General features: G+C 35.1%; 1 protein-coding gene across 7 annotated transcripts in view; it reads left to right on the top strand.

Annotated features, from left to right (window-relative positions):
• Pds5a (PDS5 cohesin associated factor A) overlaps positions 1-23,725 on the top strand; it is a 129,619-nt gene that overhangs the window by 85,874 nt on the left and 20,020 nt on the right. For 6 of the 7 annotated variants that reach the window (XM_040292532.2, XM_078021204.1, XM_078021205.1 and 3 more), the window contains 9 exons: positions 4,493-4,598; positions 6,504-6,664; positions 9,720-9,843; positions 10,671-10,829; positions 15,811-15,879; positions 17,591-17,727; positions 21,777-21,900; positions 22,133-22,337; positions 22,796-22,910. In XM_040292532.2, coding sequence (XP_040148466.1) covers positions 4,493-4,598; positions 6,504-6,664; positions 9,720-9,843; positions 10,671-10,829; positions 15,811-15,879; positions 17,591-17,727; positions 21,777-21,900; positions 22,133-22,337; positions 22,796-22,910 — 1,200 coding nt within the window. Of the gene's footprint in view, positions 1-4,492; positions 4,599-6,503; positions 6,665-9,719; positions 9,844-10,670; positions 10,830-15,810; positions 15,880-17,590; positions 17,728-21,776; positions 21,901-22,132; positions 22,338-22,795; positions 22,911-23,725 lie in introns of those variants that run through there. The other variant, XM_078021206.1, reaches the window with a different exon arrangement.

The following is a 23,725-nucleotide window of genomic DNA, read 5'->3' as shown; positions in this document are numbered from 1 at the left end:
GAAGTAGCATATTTGATGAGTGGTAAAAGTAGGAACTACTAGTGAAGATTGCAGGGAAAATATAGTCCCAATCACTAACCTTGTGTTGAAGGCTAGGTTATTTAAGGCACTGTGAACTTCAATTCAGGACTGAATCCTGAGGAGTAATAAGAAGGGGCTTTCCAATGATAAGAAATTCATTAAATTTTTTAAAAATTAATTTTGAGGAGGCTTGCTCATCACAAGAGTGATATCATCGGGTTGGAGCTGTAGCTCAGCAGCAGAGCACTTGCCAAGCATGCGTGAGACTCCACATAAAAAGAAACAGTAGTAGTTTAGTAGTAGTCCATCTACTACTACAAAAAAAAAAAAAAGTGATATCATTGAAGCCAAAAAGAGACTAAAAAGTAGTGGGGTCAGAGGATACTGAACCCAGAAGTAAAATGAGTTAAATACTGAAAAGTATCCATCAGATTAGGAAAAGGAAAAAGGTCACAATGACCAAAATAGTTTCTGTGGGGTAGCAAAGGCAAATTCAGAGCACCTTGGATATGAAAGGTGCAAGATATGCTTCCCAACATCTGTATCATGGTACATAGGACAGATATAATATTTGAAAAGAGAACATTGCTCAAACCTACTATTAACTGATCTTGCTCAACAAAAGCCCCTTGCCTGCCTCAAGGTTTGAGAAAATCAAAGAGCTAAATTCTACGATTCTGAACTGCTTTGGGAATAATGTAAAAGTAAAGGAGGGCCGAGGTTGTAGCTCAGTGGTAGAGCATTTGCCTACCAAGCGTGAGGCACTGGGTTCAATCCCCAGCACCACATAGAAATAAACAAATAAAATAAAGGTATTGTGTCCATCTACAACTAAAAACAAAATTAAAAAAAAAAATGTAAAGGAGACCCAGGCACATTGGCGCTCTCCTATAATCCCAAGAAGCCTGAGGGGGCTGAGGCAGGAGGATCTCGAGATCAAAGCCAATCTTAGCAATTTAGCAAGGTACTAAGCAACTCAATGAGAACACTTTCTCTAAATAAAATACAAAATAGGGCCAGGGATGTGGCTCAGTTTGTATGGAGATTGTCTTTGAAGATGGAGAAAGTAGTCCCAAGGCAAGGAATACAAATAGACCCATTCCCTAAATAAAATACAAAAAAGAACTAAGGAACTGGCTCAATGATTAAGTGCTCCCGAGTTCAATCCCTGTATTAAAAAAAAAAAAAAAAAGGAGAAAGGTAATGACAAGGGAGTAAACTTGAAGAAGAGTCTTTTGTTGTGCTTGATAATGAAAGAATTTTGAATATTTAAATACATTAGAAAAATGCTAACAGAAGAGAGGTTGAAGCGGGGGAAGGGAGAATATAATTATGATGGAGTAGCATTCCCTAAGTAACATCCTCTTATGACATGAGAAAATCACAGACTCAAACTAGAGGAATGTTTTAGTCAACTTTTTCATCACTGTGACCAAAAGACCTGACAAGAAAATTTTAGAGGAGGAAAAGTTTTATGTTTTCAGAGGTCTCAGTCACTTACATCAGGCTCTGGGCCTGATGTAAGACAGAATGTCATGACAAAGGGTCTGAGAGGAAAACAGCTCAGGACATGACAATTAGGAAGCAGAGAGAGCTCCACTCATCAGGGACAAAATATAAATTAAAGGTATGCCCCTATCTTCTCCAGTCACACCTTACCTACTGATATTTGCTGCATAATTAATTTGTATCAATGGATCAATCCACTGATTTAGGTTATAGCTCTTAAAAAGTAGTATTCAAACATTACTGTTATGGGCTGTATATATTTGTGTATCCCCAAATTCATGTGGATTCCAACCTCCAGGATCTTATAATGTGACTATATTTGGAGATAAAGTGAAGTCATAGAGATGGCCCATAATCTGATACAACCATTATTTTCATTAAAAAAAGAAGATTCGGACAAGATGAGATAGGTGTAGAGAGAAAAGACCGTGTGAGGACACAGTAAGATGGTATCCATATGCAAACCAAGGAGAAAGGTTTAAGAGGAAATCAATCTTGCTGGTATCTTGACTTCTAGCCTCCAGAATTGTGATAAAATAATCACATCATTCACCTCTGGGTATTCTTGCATTTTTTCACACGTGAGCTCTTGGGAGATACCAAATATCCATGGTATATCCATACCATAGCAGAGAAGTTAGAAGATAAGATATGGAAAATTTGAAGAAAGCCTCCATTATTTTCCATTCTATAAAAAGTAATATTTGCTCAGTAGAAGGATTTAGACCTGAGTTAGAACAGTAAAGGTTTGTTAACAGTTCTTGGAGAGCATAGGAGTCTTCTCAATTTTGAAGAAGCAGTTGAATTGGCGATGGTTTTCTGTTTTATGATATCCCTATGAAGTACACGGCATGTGTATTTACCTAACTTATAAAGGAGAAAAAAATGCTTTCATAAAAGGAAGGACTACAATCCTCATTTCAAGAATCGAACCTTTACATTTTACCTCCTTGACTCATAGTAGAAGTAGAAGTGGTTGATGCCTGTCTTGTTTGCACTGTTACTTCCAAAAGAGACCATAGAGTTGGCATATGATAGGTACTCAGCAAATGCTTATTAAATAAATATATGCATGAATCCTATCTCCGGTAGTCATATACATGTATAAAATTTTGCAATCATACTTTTAATCTTAAATACATGCATGGTTCAATGGGGTTTTCTTCTGAAGTTTGGGGGGCTGGTGTTAGTTCAGATATTTCTGGGATTTTCTTTTTTAAGTTGTTGATAGACCTTTATTTATTTATATGTGGTGCTGAGAATCGAACCCAGTGATTCACATATGCCAGGCAAGTTCACTACCACTGAGCCACATCCCTAGCCCTATTTCTGGGTTTTTGTTCAGTGTTTTTTAAGGTTTTTTTATTGTTGTTTCTTTTTTTTTTTTTTTTTTTTAATTTTTCTTCAGTATTGGGGTTTGAGCCCAGAGGCACTTTAACACAGAGCTATATCCCTAGTCCTTTTTCATTTTTATTTTGAGACAGGGTCTCACTAATTTGCCAAGGCTAATCTCAAACTTGTGATACTCCTGCCTCAGCCTTCCAGGTTGAAGGGAATCTAGGCATGTACCACCACATGTGGCCCAGAATATTTTTCTCACATTAGAAAAGTCAGGACATAAACTGAGAGAAAATATTTGTAAGGTATGTATTTGATAAAGGATTATTACCCAGAATGTGTGGGTATAATGTTTACAACACAAACATATATACACCTATCCAATTTGCTTTCTTCAAAAACTGTTTCAGCTGAAGATGTTGATGAATTTTTAAATTATTCTTCTAACTAAAGAGGAAGTTAAAGTGCTAAAATTAGTTTAAATTTCAACATCTGCATCCTATATGTATTTTGTACTTGAAAAAGAAAATTATTATCTTTTTTTAAATGCAGTTTTCATTTTATGGCTATTATGAATTTCCTATACCATGAGAATTGCTTTAAATACAGAAGTTCAAAGCCAACCTAGGCAAAATAGGAAGACCCCTTCCCACTTTTTTTTTTTTTTTTTTCTGTACCAGGGATTGAACTTAGGGTTACTCAACCATGGAGCCACATTACCAATCCTATTTTGTATTTTATTTAGAGACAGGGTCTCTCTGAATTACTTAGTGCCTTCTGTTGCTGAGGCTGGCTTTAACCCATCTTTTTTTGTGGTTGAACCCAGAGCCTCGTACATGCTAAGTTAGTATCTACTACTGAGCTATGTCCACAGCCCAAAGGGTTCTTTTGGGGGGGGTGCAAGGTTTGCTGGGGATTGAACCCAGAGCTTCATGTGTTCTAGGCAAGCACTGTACCACTGAGCCACACCCCCAGCCCAAGACCTTATCTTAAAACAAAAAATTAATAATTTCAAATGTCTATAACAAAGGAATATAATTTAACCCAGATATTTTCATATTTGCTGTAAGAATTTAATGATTTCATAATAAAATAATACTTTCTTCAGATTACTGATGAGAAAATAGTCTCAAAATCAAAAATCAAATTTGTTTTGTTTGTTTGTTTTTGTCTTTGTCTTTTTGGTTTTTGTGGTCCTGGGGATTAAACCCATGTTCCTCACAGGCCAGGCAAGCATTCTACCACTACACTATACCCCGTCCCACTTTTTTAAACTTAAAATGGAACCATATTGTTACATTGTCTGATTTTTATCCTATTTGTGGTGGTAGGTATGTTTGAAAAACAAAAAAAAATTCTATAGTTTTGACAATTAAATAGATGCTAATTAATGAATGTATTTATGAATATAGCATGATGCAATTTCTAGCATGTCATGTCATTGTCTTTAGTTTTTATTTTTCAGTAAACTCATCTGTCAAGTAGAAAATAAAGTTTAATGTTTTATCCTCCAAAGAAACTTTTTTGAATCTGATCATTTTAGGCTGTATGTTTCTGACCCAGAACACTTATGATAGTTATTAAGCTAGTATTATTTCTAATTTACATCTTCTTCTTTTAATAGTGCACTGGTAAAATTGATGAATAAATCAATAGAGGGAACAGCCGATGATGAAGAGGAGGGTGTAAGTCCAGATACAGCTATTCGTTCAGGACTTGAACTTCTTAAGGTATTTTATATTCATTTGTTTCTATAGAGTATTTTATATTCATTTTATTTATTTGAGAACTTGAACTTCTTAAAGTATTTTATATTCATTTGTTTCTATAACTTGCATGCTCTTTAGGATATTCAAGATTCAGGTTGTTTCATTGGAAATTATTCAAAATATTAAAAGTTTGTAATAGAAATCAGATGTTATAAAAATAACTTTTACATCATAATAATTACATTAAAAGGTATTTTTTTTTATTTTGCTCTTTCATTCATCATTTGCATGCCTGCTATACTAATGACAGTATATGTTTTATAATCTCATCTTTCCAGAGAACCTGCATTTGAGACATTTAGCTGCCCAGTTTAGGAACTGTTACATGATAGCATCTGATTAAGGAATTTTTAATAATTTATAATCATAATAGATGGCAAGGAATTTAATAAATTGAGTAGTTAATAAGAGCCAGGCAACAAGATTTTGTAGTCATGATATGACAAAAGAAAAGGGTTATTTGGGGAAGTAATGGGAAGCAAGTTTTGGTTTCAGATCATGGAATGCCATTGGCATGAAAGGAAAGGTACTGGAAGGGGCTTTCAACCTGTCCTTGAATCTGGCAAGCAGTCGATAAAGCTATGATTGGATTCAGTAAAGAGGGGAAGAAATTGAAAGCAAAGAAATTGAAACCACTGCAGTGTAAACCAAGGGAAAAAAGACCAACTAGTGCAATGGGCCTTAGAAAAGTGAGTGATGAGATCATACTGAGATGCTCATAAATATTTCATTTGAAAGAATTAGTACATTGTTTCATGAATAAGGTTTTAATAATTGTGTTATACTTTTTTAAATGAGATTATCTTTAAAGTAAACGTATTTTAATAGGTTATTTTTTTACTGAGTTATTCAAATTTAATTCCCCATGTTTCAATAAATAAGTAAAACTGCATTAGTAAATAATACCACTTCAAACTGCAATGAGACAATTTTTATATTTCATGACACATTTGATCTTTTTTTTTTTAATATTTATTTTTTAGGGGCTGGGGTTGTGGCTCAGCAGTAGAGTGCTCGCATAGCACATGTGAGGCCCTGGGTTCCATCCTCAGCACCACATAAAAAATAAATAAATAAAATAAAGATATTTTTAAAATATTTATTTTTTAAGTGTAGATGGACACAACACAATGCCTTTATTTTTTTTATGTGGTGCTGAGAATCGAACCCGGGTCCCCCCTGTGGTAGGCGAGCACTCTCCTGCTGAGCCACAATCCCAGGCCCTTGATAAATTCTTGTTGAATAAGTTAATGAAGACTACCTGCTCAATTCCCTCCTCTCCACTTTTAGCCCTTATTCTTGATATTATTCTGAATTATTTCCACTTCATGGAAGATAAACTTTGTAGACATGTCACATATAAGTTGCTATAAGGCCCATAATGATAGACTATGGGTTATGTCATAAAAATAAGGGAATAGTCAAGCACAGTGGCATACACCTATAATCCCAGCAGTTTGGGAGGCTGAGACAGGAGGATTGTGAGTTCAAAGCCAGCCTCAGCAACAGCCAGGCGCTAAGCAACTCTGTGAGACCCTGTCTCTAAATAAAATGCAAAATAGGGATGGGGGTGTGGCTTAGTGGTTGAGTGCCCCTTAGTTCACTCCCCATTACAAAAAAAAGGAATAATTATATGTTTACAATTATAATTCACAGTTTGCAATGATGTCTTCTTTGTTGATAGTTACGAGAAATGAACTTTTTGATAGATTTTATTTAACATTTTCTTATAGTTTATCTTTGTTCTGTGTAGCTAGCATGTGTACAGAATTTCACATTTTATTATGAAAAATAATTTTCCCTTTTTAATATATTAGAACCATTGTCTACTTCTAAATATATAAATATATATATCTGTTCCTCTAGGTTCTGTCTTTCACACATCCTACCTCGTTCCACTCTGCAGAGACATATGAGTCCTTGTTACAGTGCCTAAGAATGGAGGATGATAAGGTAGCAGAAGCTGCAATACAAATTTTTAGAAACACAGGCCACAAAATAGAAACAGACCTTCCCCAGATACGATCGTGAGTATATTTTTTTGCATGGTAAACACAAAAGTTTCTAAGTGTGAAAGCCATAAAATCATTGTTTTCTTTTCAGGAAGAAGAGAGGAATTACTCAATTGGTAGCTATTTTTTTGTATCTTTTTTTTTTTTTTTTTTTTTGTATGTCACCTGGCTCATCCTACCACTGTTAAATGTAGACAGAGAAATAAATATAAACTATTTACGAAAAAAATGATTTAAAATATTAAAAGTGGGCTGGAGATGTGGCTTAGAGCATTTGCCTGGCATGTATGAGGCCCGGGGTTTGATCCTCAGCACAACATATAAATAAATAAAAGATCCATTGACAACTAAAAATATTTTTAAAATAAAATAAAAATATTAAAAGTCAGAAGTTAACACAAGACAATTGCAATGGCACATATTTGTAATTCCAGCTACTTAGGAGGCTAAGGATTGCAAGTTCAAATCCAGCCGGGCCAACTTAGTGCTCCTGTCTCAAAATTTAAAAATAATTAAAAGGACTTAGGATGTAGGTCAGTGGTAGATTAATTGCCTAATCTGCATGAGTTTTCATCCCCTCATTTCAATCCCCAGTTTAAAAAAAAAATTATCACAGAATTTAGTATTTTGTTTGTGATTAATATATCTTTCTAATCTGTGTATGTTTATTTTTCTCAATAAAATTGTTCTTGTTCTCACTAAGAATGAGGCAAATGGTGTGCTTCATAAAGTATTTATAAGTTGCTTGGTTATTGGCAGTGGTGCTTTTGTTACTTTGATCTCTCCCTCTAGATCAGCTCTCCCTCTCATAAAAATGAAGTACATTTTGGTTTCACTTTGCATCTTAAAGAGGTTATCCTCAGAATCAAATTTATGCTGAGAGTTTATATTTAGATTTAAAATATGTGGGAGACATCTTTTAGAGGAAGAATATACATTGCTCATATTTATTGAATCAGATTCTCCTAGAATATCCTGGTAGTTCATGGTATATCTGAATACTAAAAAAGTTTTTCCTCATAGGATAATAGTAGGATAAATGGACTCTTTTTTTTTTTTTTTTAAGAGAGAGGGAAAGAGAGAATTTTTTTTTAAACAAAGAGAATCTTTTTTTTTTTTTCCGAGAGAGAGGGAGAGAGAGAGAGAGATAATTTTATTTTTAATATTTATTTTTTAGTTCTTGGCGGACATAACATCTTTGTTGGTATGTGGTGTTGAGGATCGAACCCGGGCCGCACGCATGCCAGGCGAACGCGCTACCGCTTGAGCCACATTCCCAGTCCCACAAATGGACTCTTGAGGGTTTTTTTAATTTGTAAGCTAATGATTTGTGAAATAATTCAGTATTTAATGTAGATTCTTTTCATTCTCAGCACTGTAATGACTAACATAAAAGAATTGCCCAGTCTGTCCCCGCCCTTAAGGAGTTTATAATCTAAAGATGATAATCTTTATATGTGTATATTATCAAAAAGATCATTGACATGGTAGGGTAGTTTCTGGTGAATTTTTCAGAGTAGAAAAGTCTATGCTTTTGCTAGGCACAGTGGCACATGACTATGAACCCAGTGGCTTGGGAGTCTGAGGCAAAAGGATCACAAGTTCAAAGCCAGCCTCAGCAATGGCAAGGTACTAAGCAACTCAGTGAGGCCCTTTCTCTAAATAAAATACAAAATAGGGCTAGAGATGTGACTCAGTGGCCAAGTGCCCTGAGTTCAATTCCTGGTATCAAAAAAGAAAAGAAAAGAAAAATCTATGGTTTTCTTTTCTGTAAGGCAAAAATATGTTCTTTAAAGAATTATATCCCCCCCACCCCCGTCCCCCCCCCAAAAAAAAAGTTGGGTAAAAATGGAAGAGTTAACTCTGGACACAAGGAATAATGTCTCTTGTTCTTAAGCATAGTAGTGGGTTAAAAAGGACATAATTACTGAGAAGCAGAAATTCACAACACCAGAAGACTTCAGTAACACCTCAGTGGCACCATTGTATTTTAGCACTCTAGAAAAAAACAAAGAGAAAGATTAAAGTTTACTTGTGTTTCATTTCAATTTTCCTAAGAGGAATTAATAATACATTTACAGATAGTTTGTTCAAAACTAAAAACAGTTTGATCAAAACTATCCCTTTCTTATTCACTGGTGTTATTATGTAAACATTCTTAAATGAGTTTGTAGGTGGGGGGAAAAAAAGACTAAATAGGTTGCAGTTGTGGAAGTCTATTTGGGCATTGAAATCCAAATCCCATAATTCTAAATTCTTTGTGGAGAAAAACTTTAGGTGTATTCATATATATGAAGTCAGATTTATAGTGACTAGCATTTGTTCCAATTTTTTTGGTTGAGATGCATGGTCTGAATCCTTGGATATTGCTATTAAGATCTGCCTTTCTGTTATTATAAGGGGAACCCTTTGCACATCACCATTGTATCTGCTGCCAACTACTTTATGATTCATAAAATAGGATCTTTTCTTATTGAAAATTAAATATATGACAAGTATTCTTTGTTAAATTTTTATTTTTCTTTTTAAGTTTTCTTCTGATTATTAAATACTTGTTTGTTTATTTATAAAGCTAAAATTAGGATGTTTGTACTTCTCGTATCATTTTATCAATATTATGTATGCATCTGTGCATCCTGTTATTTTGGCTATTTAATAAAACTTTGGCCTTTTGCTACTGTTTTTCCATGGGTACTTTGAAATAATTAAAGGGAATTACAAAAAGGTACTAAAAATTTAGGAATTATCTATTTGGAAGGTAAATGTAAAAATATATCATGGAACATGCTCTAGATTATAAATGAAAGATGGTTATTATTTCTCCATATTTGTGAGGTAGGTTTAAATGAAAATGTGTCTTCATAATAGTCTTTGAAGCATGTATTTCTTGGTATGCACTTGGGAACAGACAGGGTGCTTTAAATCATTCTGTAAATCAGATAATTATTAACAGAGGCTTCTCTGCATACATCCAAATAGGGGAATGGGAGTCAACCAAAAGAATACTTGTGGTTTTATGGGCTTTAAAAAGAAAACGAAAAAAAAAAAAACCTATGATTATTTTTTGCAGGACCTTAATTCCCATTTTACATCAAAAAGCAAAGAGGGGTACTCCACACCAAGCAAAACAGGCTGTGCACTGTATACATGCCATTTTCACAAATAAAGAAGTCCAGCTTGCACAGATTTTTGAGGTATATATATATATAATGCATAGGATCTATTTATTTTGGTTTTGGTCTTTATTTTATAAGTTCTGTGGTTTGATAAAATGGAAGTTAGATTTTGAAAAAAAGTTATTTGTATGTAATCCTACCCTAAAATATAAATTTCCTGTGGAGGAGGGGTTTTATCTGTTTTATTCAGCACTTATTTCAGTACTTAGTTCAGGTCATATATTTAAAAAATTCATATTGAAGGATGTGTATTGTATGTGACAACATTTTACTTAATTTAAAAACCTCTTTGTCTCAGTGGTCCATTTATCCTTACAAAGTGTTAATAGATAACTTTGAACAATCCTTTTTAAGGACATAACAACCCTACATAAAAATCAATCCTGTTTTCCTTTCTTTGTATATAATTTTTAGCTTCATCCTGCTACTAGAAAAGTAGTCCTATTATCATGAATTGCAAAGAATATGAACAAAACCCCATGAACTCTTAACTTTTTATTCTAGATCACTAAAATGTCCCCACAGGATAAGAAATTCTCCAGCATGGCAAACCTTATGTAGACGGGCTAGAAATAAAGCAGATTTGATGAAACAGAAATGTTCTCATTTTTACTTCTTTAACATGGGCTTAATTTTTTCCTTTATCTTTTTTTCTTCAATTTTTCAATTTTGTTAAATTTCAGTAGGTGAATTAATCAACAAATCTCTAATGTGGTTAAAATTATCATCATTAAAATAGGCTGATTTGGGCATGATAAATTTGGAAGACTCAGGGAAATCTGTTTCCATAGAATCTTTACATATTTATGAAACAAACTAGTAATTTTTCTGTTTTATTTTTATAGCCACTCAGTAGAAGTCTGAATGCTGATGTACCAGAACAACTTATAACTCCATTAGTTTCACTGGGCCACATTTCTATGTTAGCACCAGATCAGTTTGCTTCCCCAATGAAATCTGTAGTAGCGAATTTTATTGTGAAAGATCTACTAATGAATGACAGGGTAAGTTTCTCATTTAATTAAATTTAGAGTCATGATATTGACTTTTACATTATCACAAAAACATCATCATTTTTGTTTCTCTTTCTTTAACTGTGGATTGAACCCAGGACCTCATGCATGCTGAATTATATCTCCATCCCCTCTCTTTTCCTTTAAAATTTTTCTACATTGTCCCTTCTTATTTACTTACTAATTTTCCATTTAATTGCCTGACTTTGAGATCACTGTTACTAGAAGTTAACTGCTGCAGTCTGGCTGGGCACAAATAACTAAGCTGCCAAAAAGCCTTGTAGGTTCAAACAGCAATTCTTTATTCCCGGACTCTCACAGGCGCTCTACCCACACTTCGCCAGAACACACTCTCCACCAGGCTCCCCGCCCCAATTCTCCCGGAACCTGAGAGAACTCAAGGGGAACTCCAAAGTAGCAAAGTTGTGCGCCTGAGGCAGCAGGATATCCACCCTAATCCCGGAGCCACCCTATTCCCAGAGCAAAATGCCAAGCGTCATTCGGACTAAACTGTGGCTCTCAACAGTTAACATTTAAGAAAGGAAAAAAAAAAACTGGGTATTATGGAACACATTTATAATCCCACAGATTTATGAGGGTGAGGGAGGGGTATGACCAGTTTGAGGCAAGCCTCAGCAACTTAATAAGACCCTGTCTCATAATAAACAGGGACAAGGTTATAGGTCAGTAGTAGAATGTATGCTTAGCATGCTTGGAGGAACTGGGTTCAATCCCTAGTACCAAGAAAAGAAAAAATAAGAACATGAGATGTATGATTCATTAAGTAAAATATATGTCAAATGCTATTATCCAGACTTGTAAATGATCATTTACAGTTTTCTGGATTGATAGAATTTTGTGTTATCAAACACTGTTAAAAACATAAGTGGATTAGCTGAGGCATGGTGGTACATGCTTATAATCCTAGCTGCTGCTTGGGAGGCTGAGCAGGAGAATTCCAAATTAAATACCAGCCTTAGCAATGCAGCAAGATTCTGTCTTAAAAGAAAATTTTAAAAAGAAAAAACTAGGGATGAGCACCTGTCTAGCATGTGTAAAGCCCTTAGTTCTGTCCCTGGTACTACAATTGTTTGGGGGTGGGGAGAATCGTTAGTTTACCAAATGGATCTAAATTATAAAAAAAGAGTTATTGAATATAAACACAGACCATTCTTACATAATGGATCAGTGTGGTGACTTTAACTGACAGTTATTACTAAGGAGGTACAGTGACTTTTTAATATGTGTTTAATGAGTAATGATCAGATAAGGTAATTAGTATACCTATCATCTCAGGCATATAAAATTTTTTTGTGTTGAGAACAACCAAAATCTTTTGTACTAGCTATTTTGAATATTCAATTAATTGTTGTCCACCACAGCTCTCCTACTGTGCTATAGACCATTAGAAATCATTCTATCTAGCCTGGTAAAGGGAAGCACACCGGAAATCCCAGCAACTTAGAAGCCTGAGGCAGGAGAATCAAGCCTCAGCAACTTAGCAAGACCCTGTCTCAAAATAAAAAATTAAGACTGCTAGGGGCATCTCCTGGGTTCCACCCCTAATATCTCCCCACCAAAAAAAGGAATCTCCTATCTTAACTTCTCTTCAGGTTATCTCTCTGATAGATCCTATTTTAACATGGGCATTATTGGCTTATTTTTCTAACTGTGATAATATATATATAAAATTTCTTATTTTGTGTGTACAATTCACTGACATTGTCTAGATCCTCCTCGTTATCTAATCACCATCACCATTCATCTCCAGATCTCTTTAATTATCCCAAATAGAAATTCTGTACCCATTAAGCAATAACTCCTCATTACCTCCTATCTTATCGCCTTAGAACCTCTATTTTACTTTCTTTGTGAATTTGCCTATTGTAGTTTATCTCTTTTGTGTCTGGTTTATTTCATTTAGGTGTTTTTTTTTTTTTTTTTTTTTTTTTTTGGTACTGGGATTTGAACCCAGGGGCACTCAATCACTGAGCCACATCCCCAGCCCCTTTAGAGATAAGGGTTTGCTGAATTACCTAGGGCCTCAACTGAGTTGCTGAGGCTGGCTTTGAACTCAGGATCCTCCTGCCTCAACCTCCCAAGCCATTGCAGTTACAGGCATGTGCCACTGCACCTGGCTTCATTTAGCATATTTTAAAGGTTCATCTATATTGTAGTAAGTCAGAACTTTATTACTTTTGTTACCTCTGTTGACTGGTGACGAGTCGTCCTTGCTTCCCCAATGTTGAAGTATAACACCAGAGAAACACACTGAGGCAAGGTCAGAGTGGAAAGTAGGCGTTTATTAAAGGACAGCAGAAAAGACTTCTCCCGGAGGAAGAAGGGGACCTAAGAGATGGAATCCATTGAAGGGCAAATGTGTTCCCCCTTTTATAGTTCTTTCAGTGATGGAATGTAGGTGGGAAGACCCGAAGGGTGGGGCACAGGTGGGCCAAAGAAGTAATCTGGGCAGGAAGGACTTTTGAGTCAGCATCTTTTAGTTTGCTGGGAGCTGTTTCATTAACACTTCTTTGAGATGGGCTCTGGGCCTTGGGGATATTAACATTCCAAGAATTGTTCTGCTTTTCCCAGAATTCATTCTCAACATGGCCTCCATTTTGGATCTTACTGGATATTAGTCCCCATTTACCTAACTACACTGACTACCTAACTTTAAATCTGGCTTCACTTTCATAACTGAATAATATTCCTTTGTATGTATATCCCACATTTTCTCTGTTGAACACTTGGGTTGTATCTGTCTCTTGGCCACTGTAAAATGTTAATATGAACATTTAGGGGGCTGGGATTGTGGCTCAGTGGTAGAGTGCTCGCCTAGCACGGGCAGGACCCAGGTTCTATCCTCAGCACCACATAAAAATAAAGGCATTGTGTGTGTCCATCTACACCTAAAAAATAAATATTAAAAAAAAAAACATTTGGGTCCCTGTTTCTAATCTTTTGGCTATGTACTTTAGAATAAAATTGCTGGGACACATGATCATTCTCTGTTGAATTTTTTTTAAGAACTGCTGTACTATTCTCCACAGTGGCTGTATAATTTTATATTCTTGCCAGCAATGTGTGAGAATTCAAATTTCTCCACGTCTTTGTTAACTCTCACCGTTTTCCTTTTCAAAAATTGCCATGCTAGTCGAAGTAGAATGGTATTTCATGGTTTTGTTTAGCATTTCCTTGATAAATAATGATATCAATGATTATTTTTTCATATGCTTATTGGCAATCCATTTATCTTCTTGAGAGCTGTCATTCAAGTTCTTTACTTTAGTTGTCTATGATTGTTGTTGAGTTTAAAACTATACATTCTGAATATTTAATCCTTTCAAAGTATTTGTCCAGTCCAAGATCATGGGACTTTCTTCCCCTGTGTTGTCTTCTAAGAATTTTATATTTTTAGCTCTTAAAGGTTTTTTATTCTTGTGTCCGCCGAGAACTAAAAAATAAATATTAAAAATTCTCTCTCTCTCTCTCTCTCCCTCTCTCTCCCTCTCCCTCTCTCTCCCTCTCCCTCCTCTCTCACTCTCTCTTTAAAAAAAAAAAAGATTTTTTTATTCGTTTTAAGGTAATGCTTACATATAGTATAATAATCCAGCTTCATTATTTTGCTTACGGATATACAATTTTTCTAGTGCCATTTGTTGAAGAGACTGTTCTTTCCCCAGGGATTATTCTTGGCCCCCCTTTTCAAAAATAAATCACACAAATTGGCCACAGTGGTGATACCTCAGATTATCAGTGATGAGTCCTGCCTCCCCACATGTTGAAGTTTGAACATTAGAGAAGCACGCTGAGGCAAGCATATGAAGCAGGGTTTATTTAAAAAGGGGTAACAGACTTCTCCCGGGAGGGAGAAGGGGGCCATAGCTGGTATCCTAGTATCCCGAGAAACAAGGTGTTCTGCCCTTTTTATATGTCCTAGGTTTCCTTTATTCTCCTGCCTTTCCTCCTTATCTTTCTCCTTCCTGCATACAGTGACTAGGCCCAGGAATGCTCTGTAGAAGAGCCCAAAGGTGGGAAACAGGTAGGCTGAAGGGGACGGGGCTGGATGGAGTAGCCAAGTAGCCATTAACAACCTTATAGCTCCCTGTGGGGAGAGGAAATTTCTGGGACTGGTTATCTGGCAACTGGTTGGAGCAGGGGCTGGTTCTTGATAGGGGTGCTGGAAGACCCTAAAGGAATTAACATTTCAATCCCTCAGGGGACAATCTCCAATTGAATTCACTCAAAATCTTCCTGAATTCACTCAAAATTGGCCTCCTTGATCTGACCTGATTTACACACACTGACTGTCTATCTAATTCTGGCTTCAGAGCATACACCTCTAATCCAGCAGCTCAGTGGTATCACAAATTCAAGTTCAAGACCAGCCTCAGTAACTTAGCAAAGCACTAAGCAACTCAATGAGACCCTTGCTCAAAAAGGCTGGGGATGTACCTCAATGGCGGTGTATTATATTATATTTTATTATATATATAAATAATTTATTATATTTTATAATATAAAAGGAATTATACAAGGGTTGTCTGGGTTCCCTATTCTGTTCCATTGCTCTAATTATCTATATTTTTCTAGGTTATATGGGTTTATGGTTAGGTTTTGAACTTGGAGAATATGAGTCTTCCAACTTCATTCTTCTTTTCCAAACTCTGCTGAGACTTTTTAAACCTTTCCCAGAACTTGGCATTGCTCAGCATGAAAAACTTAATGAACAAAAACTTTTTCTTTCTTTCTTTTTTTTTTTTTTTTTAAAGAGAGAGTAGAGAGAGAGAGAGAGAATTTTTAATATTTATTTTTTAGTTCTCGGCGGCGGACACAACATCTTTGTTGGTATGTGGTGCTGAGGATCGAACCCAGGCCGCACGCATGCCAGGCGAGCGCGCTACTGCTTGAGCCACATCCCCAGCCCTTAAATTTTTCTTTCTGAAAGCTAAATTTTTTCATTTGTCCATAGTCAACAGGTGAGAAGAATGGAAAATTGTGGTCTCCAGATGAAGAGGTGTCCCCTGAAGTACTAGCAAAGGTAAATTTGTGTAGGTCTTCATTACCTTTACTTGAAAGAAAGAATGTCCGTAGATAACTTTTTTTTAACCTAACAGTTAATTAGCATTTTTCAGCAAGGTGCTTTATTTTAAAATCCATAGCAAAAAAAAAAATGTTTCTCAAATTGTAGTTCTCATTGTTCCTTGTATATGTAAATGTCTTTAGTCTAAATCAATTGTGGTAAGGCTGGTATACACAGGGATAGTTTGTGGAATGTTGGTGCTCAGAGGCATCTTATAGATAGACTCACCAAAATCTACAAATTCACTTAGCAAAGACAGAGGTTGTTGTTTTAGTCAGATTTTTTGTTCCTGTGACTAAAAGGAATTTACCAGAGCAATTTTAGAGGAGGAAAAGGTTTATTAAGGGGCTCATGGTTTCAGAGGTCATAGACCATGGACAGCTGACTCCATTCCTTAAGGATCTAGGTGACGCAGGCCATCATGGTGGAAGAGTATGACTGAGAAAAGCAGTTTATGTGGGTGGTAATCAGGAAACAGACTCCACTTACCAGATACAAATATATCCCAAAGCCACACCCCCAATGAACTACTCCCCACCAGCCACAACCACCTGCCTTTAATCCCATCAGAGAGCAATTAACTGGTTAGGTTAAGGCTATGACACAATTGTTTCTTCAGACCTTCTTGCATTGTTTCACGTGTGACCTTTTGGAGGACACCTCATATCCAAACTATAATAGTCATTACAAAATTGGTGACTTTTGATAGATATAAATTGAATGTTATTAGAGCTAATTTTTTAAAGGGCTAAACTTGGAATTTAACATGAGATTATATCATTTTTATAATCTGTTTTTTCATAATCATGTATTCTATAAATTTAGTTTTCCTGATTATCAGTAAGTATACTGACTGATACTAAGATAAAATAAATCTGGCTACAAATAATATGGAAACCCCGATTTTTGGGGTGAGAATGTTAAGTAAGACTAAAGTACATTTCAAGATTTATTCAGTTTTTCAATTGTATAAAAATAAAAGAGGAAAATATGAAATCCTGTCTAAATAGTTGCTTTTAATAAGAATAGTTTCAAATTTATTTTTAAATAGTTTTTTTATTTTCTTATTTTTTATAATCAAGTCAAGATAATTAGATCAGACATTTATTATTTCTCTGGGCCAAGAACATCTTTCAACTAGCCATTTTGAAATACTAATTATCAACTGAAGCTATCCTACCATGCTATAGAACATTATAAGTTATTCCTCCTATCCAGCTGCATTCCTGTATCTGTTAGCCATCCTGTCTCCATCACCCTTCCTCAAATTTTCCCAGGGCCTAGTAGCCACTGTTCTAAATAGCTATTTTTAAATCATGTATTTTCAAATAATTTAAAAATCTTGGACAACTGTTCTAGTGTCAAAAATCAGAGTTTAAAAAAAAATCAGAGTTCAGGAGCCAGATATTGCAAAATTTATTTATTACAGTAATGTGTCTCAGTTGCCTTATCTGCTGAAAATAAGGAGCTCTGGGGAAAGTGCCTGGTACTGTAAATAGTGAATAAATACTAGTTTTTATTGTGACTGTTACTTATCACTTAAGGTTGTATAATAAAATTTGCAGATATATAACCTCAGTAAGCTCATTAATCTAATTATTAGAAATTATCTTCCATTTAATTGGAATTGTAAGTTGCTTTCTTTTTTTAGCATGTTAATATTTTATAGGTACAGGCAATTAAACTTCTGGTAAGGTGGCTGTTGGGTATGAAAAACAACCAATCTAAATCTGCCAATTCAACTCTTCGGTTATTATCGGCGATGTTGGTTAGTGAGGGTGACCTGACAGAGCAAAAGAGGATCAGGTGAGATTTTTCTTCCTTTCCAATTTCTTTAGCTCAGAAAATTTGGTAAGAGTTTGCATTGGAATTATTTACCTAATTAATATAGAATGTTGTAAATTGCACTAGGTTCTCTGGAATTAAATCTTTAGTAGCCACTTGGGGTTTATATCTCTTAGAATACATTTATTTCAATAAATGTTTCTATGTTTTTCTATGAACATAAAAGAACTAACTATAATCACTGTAGTCCAGTGTTACAGTTAACATCAAACCTTTGGTTCAAACAAAATTTGTTGAATTTCTACTCTGCAAAACCCCATGAGAAGCATTGCAGGGGGGGAAATAAAAAACTAGATCAATTATAGCAGGGCTTGAGTTGTGGCTCTGTAGTAGAGCACTTGCCTGGCATGTGAGGCCCTGAGTTTCATCCTCAGCACAAAAAAGAGAAAGAAAGGAAAGAAAGAAAAGTCCATTGACAACTAAAAAATTATTTTAAAAAAGATCAGTTGTTGTCTTCAAGAAATTTGTCTTGTAGTAAAAAGTGATAGAACAAGTTATAGTGACTTAAATATGAAGAAAATAATAATATCGATGGTACTTCAAAGAAGGAAGAGTTAAAGCCACCTAGTAGTTGAGGAAGAGACTGTATTCTACAGATACAAAGAACAAAACAAATTGCTTTCTATTTCTACTCTTCAAGTCTTTTTAATTCCCATCTCTTTTGTGTTCTTTTTAAGATGGAAATAACACCCATTTTTTTCAATTGCTTTTTTTTTTTTTTTTTTTCTTTTAAATTCTTGGTTTATCCCAGGCATGGTGGCACACACCTATAATCCCAGATACTTGGGAAGCTGAGGTGGGAGGATCACGAGTTTCAGCCAGGCCTGGGCAAATTAGTAAGACCCTGTCAAAATTAAAATAAAAGTACCTGAGGTTATAGATCAGTGGTAGAGTGCCCCTGGGTTTGATCCCCAGTATCCCATACCCCAGAAAAAAATCTTGGTTTACTTAGGGAGCAGGTGTACCAGTAGATATAAGTAAAGATTTCTGCTTATGAAGCAATCCTTCTTTAAAAAATTGTTTTAGAGGACAGAGATTTAATCATTTCTTTATGCATTTCGTATTTGCTGAGCACTATTAGATACCAGGTACTGCTGTGTGGGGTTGTATGTGTATGAGAGTGTGTGTGTGTGTGTGGTTTTTTAATGCTGGGGTTAAACCCGGGGGCACTTTACACTGGACTAAGTCTCCAGCCATTTTTATTTTTTATTTTGAGATAAGATCTTGCTAAATTGCTGGGGCTGGCCTTGAACCTGGGATCCTCCTACCTTAATCCACCCCACCCCCCAAGTCACTAGGATTATAGACATGCTACACCAAGCCTTCCACCTGCTGTGTTATTTAAAGATATAAAAGTCCTTCCCTCCAAGGAATATGCAGTCTAGTTAGAGGAGATAAAATGAGCAATTACAATAGATGGTGCCAAATGCTTAAATAAAGTAAGCCAAGGGTTAGCCTTTTATGAGTAGAGTGATGATGATTAGAGCTGGGTTAGGGATGTGAGAAGATTAAATGTAGGATTACTGTATAGTGTATAGTAATGATCTCATACAAATCAATCACACATGCAGAATCCCCACTAAAGATGAAGACTAAATATAATCAGTTGACCTGGAAAAAAAAAAAAAGTTTAACATCACTACATGCAGTTAAAACAATTTAAATTTAAGTGATCATCCGTTTGCCTACCAAATCAAGAAAAAAAATTTTAAAGCAATTTTTGTTTAGTAGAATCAGGCAAATGGCTTCTATCATTACTCCTGTGAGAATGAACCTATCATATTTGTAGAAAGGTTAGGGATTTGGTATCTAGATCCTTAGAAATGTTCTTATCCAGCCAGACACAGTGGTGTGTATTTATAATCCCAACTACTCAGGAGGCTCAAGTGGCAGGATGGCAACTTGGAGGAGCCTCGATAATGTAGTAAGACCCTGTCTCAAAATTAAAATTAAAAAAGGCTGAGGCTGAGCGCAGCACGGGCCTGTACACCTGTAATCCCAGCAGCTCGAGAGGCTGAGTCAAGAGGATAGTGAGTTCAAAGTCAGCCTCAGCATAGGCAAGGCACTAAGCAACTCAGTAAGACCCTGCCTCTAAATAAAATACAAAAGGCCTGGGGATGTGGCTCAGTGGTCCGATGCCCCTGAGTTCAATCCTTAGTAGCACGCCTCCTGCCTCCTTCACTCCACCTTACCCCACCCCACCCACACTGCCAAATAGTTCTTATCCTTTAACCCAGTATTTTCACATTTGTGAAATAATAAAAATACATACACACAGATGTAGCAAACCAAGTTTTTCCAGCATTATTTATGAGAAAAAATAAGGGAATGAATTACCATGGACAAATATCATGGACTTTTAAATTTTTCTTGTAACATGGTATTAGCTTGGACTCTAGAATTAGAAACAACACAATATTCCATTTATTATTACTTTACACAAAGTAATAATAAATGGAAAGTACTTGATTTTAATAAGCCCCAATGACTCATAGAAAATTATTCTGGGACAATATAAGCATTAAAATAATACCTCTTATTTTCATTCATTCATGATTTATCTGCTAGAGAAGCTATTTGAGGGGCCTCAGTGTTACCAGGGCTGTTTGTTTGTTTGTTTGTTTGTTTGTTTGTTTGTTTGTTTGTTTGTTTGTTTTGGTACTGGGGATTTAACCAGGGTGGTCTATCACTGGGCTAAGCTGTAATCCCAGCATTCAGTAACCCCCTTTTGTTTTTTTATTTTTTATTTATTTATTTATTTATTTTTTTACTTAGTGAGACACGGTCTCACTATGTTGTAGAATTCTCAAGCTTCAGCTTCTTTAGTAATTGGCATTACAGGCATGTGCTATCAACCAGTACTCAAGTTTAATAAGCCAATTATCTTAGTATGCCATATTTCCTCTTATATGCTAAGCAAAAGTCCCAGTAGATTCAAACCAACTTTTCTTCCCATTTCCTAAAGTCTTCAAAATAAAAAGTCAGGCATGGTGGTGCATACCTGTAATGCTAGCTACACAGGAGACTGAGGCAGGAATATCACAATTTCCAGGCCAGTGTTGGCAATTTAGTGAGATCTTGTCTCAAAAAAGAGAAAGGATATTGATCCTTTGTTTTGCATACATATTTATATATAAAGCTTAATGGTAGAGTGCCCCTGGGTTCTGTCCTGAGTGTACTATAAAACAAAAAGAAAGAAAGAAAAAAATTGAAATAGGAAAATTATCATTCATCCATTCATCGTCATGTTATCATTTACATTATATAAGTTTATGGAGTGAAGGTGAGAGTGCCAAGCCCTCATAAATTCCCTTTAAAATCTTCATTGTTCTGGAAGGAGGTTGGCCCCAGGTACTAGCACTAAGGTAGACACTGGCTCTTAATCTCTGTATCCTTTCCTTTGAGTTATTTCTGTGATACTACTTCCCTCCTAGCTGCTTTCCTGACATTTCATCAGACATTGTAAGATTAAGCTAGATGTCCATTATGTGTATATGTATGTATATGCACAGACAATGTAGGAAATAGGTTTTTTTTATATATACCTTTATTCTTATTTATTTTTTTATGTAGTGGTGAGGCTCCAACCCATGCCTCACACATGCTATGTGAGCCCTTCACCACTGAGCCACAACCCCAGGCCAAGAAAATAGATTTAAAATTGATACTGGATGTTTTTTAATTCTTTAGTTGTTTTCATTTTTTAAATCACATTTTCTATAATGATTATATATTCAAAAGTAAACAAAGTTGTTTAGCTGTGTGGATTGAGCTACAGCATGATGAGAAATGAAGGTAGATAAATTTGTTATCACAAAGTCATAGTGATTTTAGCCTTTTTCCCTTTATGTGAAGTTCATGGACTCAAAGTAGCTTTCCTGTATCTGTACAGTATATTATTTTAAGCATAAATTTTACCCTATGTATCATACACTCAAAAAGGGATCAAAGCACTTTTATGAATGATAATGGTTATAGGAAATGTTTATTTCTTTTTTGTTTGTTTATAGTAAATCTGATATGTCTCGCTTGCGATTAGCTGCTGGTAGTGCCATAATGAAGCTTGCTCAGGAACCTTGTTACCATGAAATTATTACTCCAGAACAATTTCAACTCTGTGCACTTGTTATTAATGTAAGTAACAATTTTTTTTGCCATGTATATCTCTTCAAAATTAAATTCATTTACTTTAATATAACTGCAAGTCCATTTAATATATTGATGTATGCACTAAAGAGATTGCTATTTTTTTCCTGTAACATAATTATCATTTTACAAAACAAAACAGAAATGCTGAAATTGCTCCCCTTTTTGTTAAACGTTTGTCTGCCAATTTTTAAGTGTTTTTGTTTCTATGCTGCTATAGGATGAGTGTTACCAAGTAAGGCAGATATTTGCTCAGAAGCTGCATAAGGCACTTGTAAAGTTACTGCTCCCATTGGAGTACATGGCGATCTTTGCCTTGTGTGCCAAAGATCCTGTGAAAGAGAGAAGAGCACATGCCCGACAGTGTTTACTAAAAAACATCAGTATACGCAGAGAATATATTAAACAGAATCCTATGGCTACTGGTAAGTACTTGACAGTTCCTAATGTGACAGACCTTGAAAATGGAATAATTTTTGAGAGAGGCAGTCTTATATTCCTATTGTAATTTATAATAGCACTGGGAGTTTTATAAAATGTTATCATTGTACTTAAGATGAGCTTAAAAACTGATAACCCTGGGTTTTGAGTACTGATTATTTATACTGCACACTGTTTTGGGTAATTGTATATATAGTTTGATTTGAACACATTTCTCAGATAACAGGGTAAATAATTTTTTCCTATATTTCAAATATCTTTAAGCTTGAATATCTTTTGAAATTAAAGTATAAGTATTTTAGTGTCACCTAAATATCATGTTGCTTCTAATTTACAAATAACTGAAGGGAAAAGTGGAAACTGAATCACCAAAGTGGTTAGAACTCATAAGAAGGAATTTATATAAAAGCACTGTTATTAATAATGATATTTTATACTTTAGAGAAATTATTATCACTGTTGCCTGAATATGTAGTTCCATACATGATACACCTGCTAGCCCATGATCCAGATTTTACAAGATCACAAGATGTTGATCAGCTTCGTGATATCAAAGAGTAAGTCTTTTTTTGATTTTTTTGTTTCCTAATTCTTTGCAGTTACTTAATTGTCTATGTATTTGAAATAAGTTATTTTAGTTTTTATAATATGGGATTTTTTACTGTTTATATTAAGATAACCTTCAATTTAATAATTTACAAAGCCATGAAATAATTTTTTTTCCCCATGGACTGGGGCATGTAGCTCAGTGGAAGAGCATTTCCCTAGCATGTGCAAAACTCTGGGTTCCATCCCTGTCACTTCTGCGAGAAAAAAATTCTCATCTTAAAACTAACATTTATGTGCGACCTCAAAAGATAATACCTTCAAAATATGTACCCATACACAGAATAGTATGTGGAAGATCTGTAAACAAGTAAAAACACTGAATGTGCTGTTTATGTAAAATAGAGCTTCGTATATGATGCAGTGTGACAGTAAAAGGGGGCTGATGATTATCTACAAATGGCCTGTAAGAAACTTTAAATCACTATTTTTTTTATTTAGTTGTAGATGGACACAATATCTCTTATTTTATTTATTTCTATTTTGTGGTGTTGAGGATTAAACCCAGTTATTCACACATGAAAGGCAAGCAGTCTACCACTGAGCCACAACACCAGCCCTAAATCACTATTTTCTTTCTTTCCCCATTGCCGAGTTTTTCTTTTGCACTCTTGAAATGGTACTTCATCTTATATTTAAAGTATCATAATCTGCTTGAATCAAATGTATGAAATATGATATGTCAAGAGCTTTGTAACGTTTTGAACAACTAATAATAAAAATAAATAAATAAAGTATCAGGTTGATTGTGTGGGACATTAAGTCT

The sequence above is a fragment of the Ictidomys tridecemlineatus genome, chromosome 9 (assembly GCF_052094955.1).
Source record: "Ictidomys tridecemlineatus isolate mIctTri1 chromosome 9, mIctTri1.hap1, whole genome shotgun sequence".
Lineage (NCBI taxonomy): Eukaryota > Metazoa > Chordata > Mammalia > Rodentia > Sciuridae > Ictidomys > Ictidomys tridecemlineatus.
The sequence above is the reverse complement of the archived record's forward strand: the minus strand, read 5'-3'. Positions and strand labels throughout refer to the sequence as shown.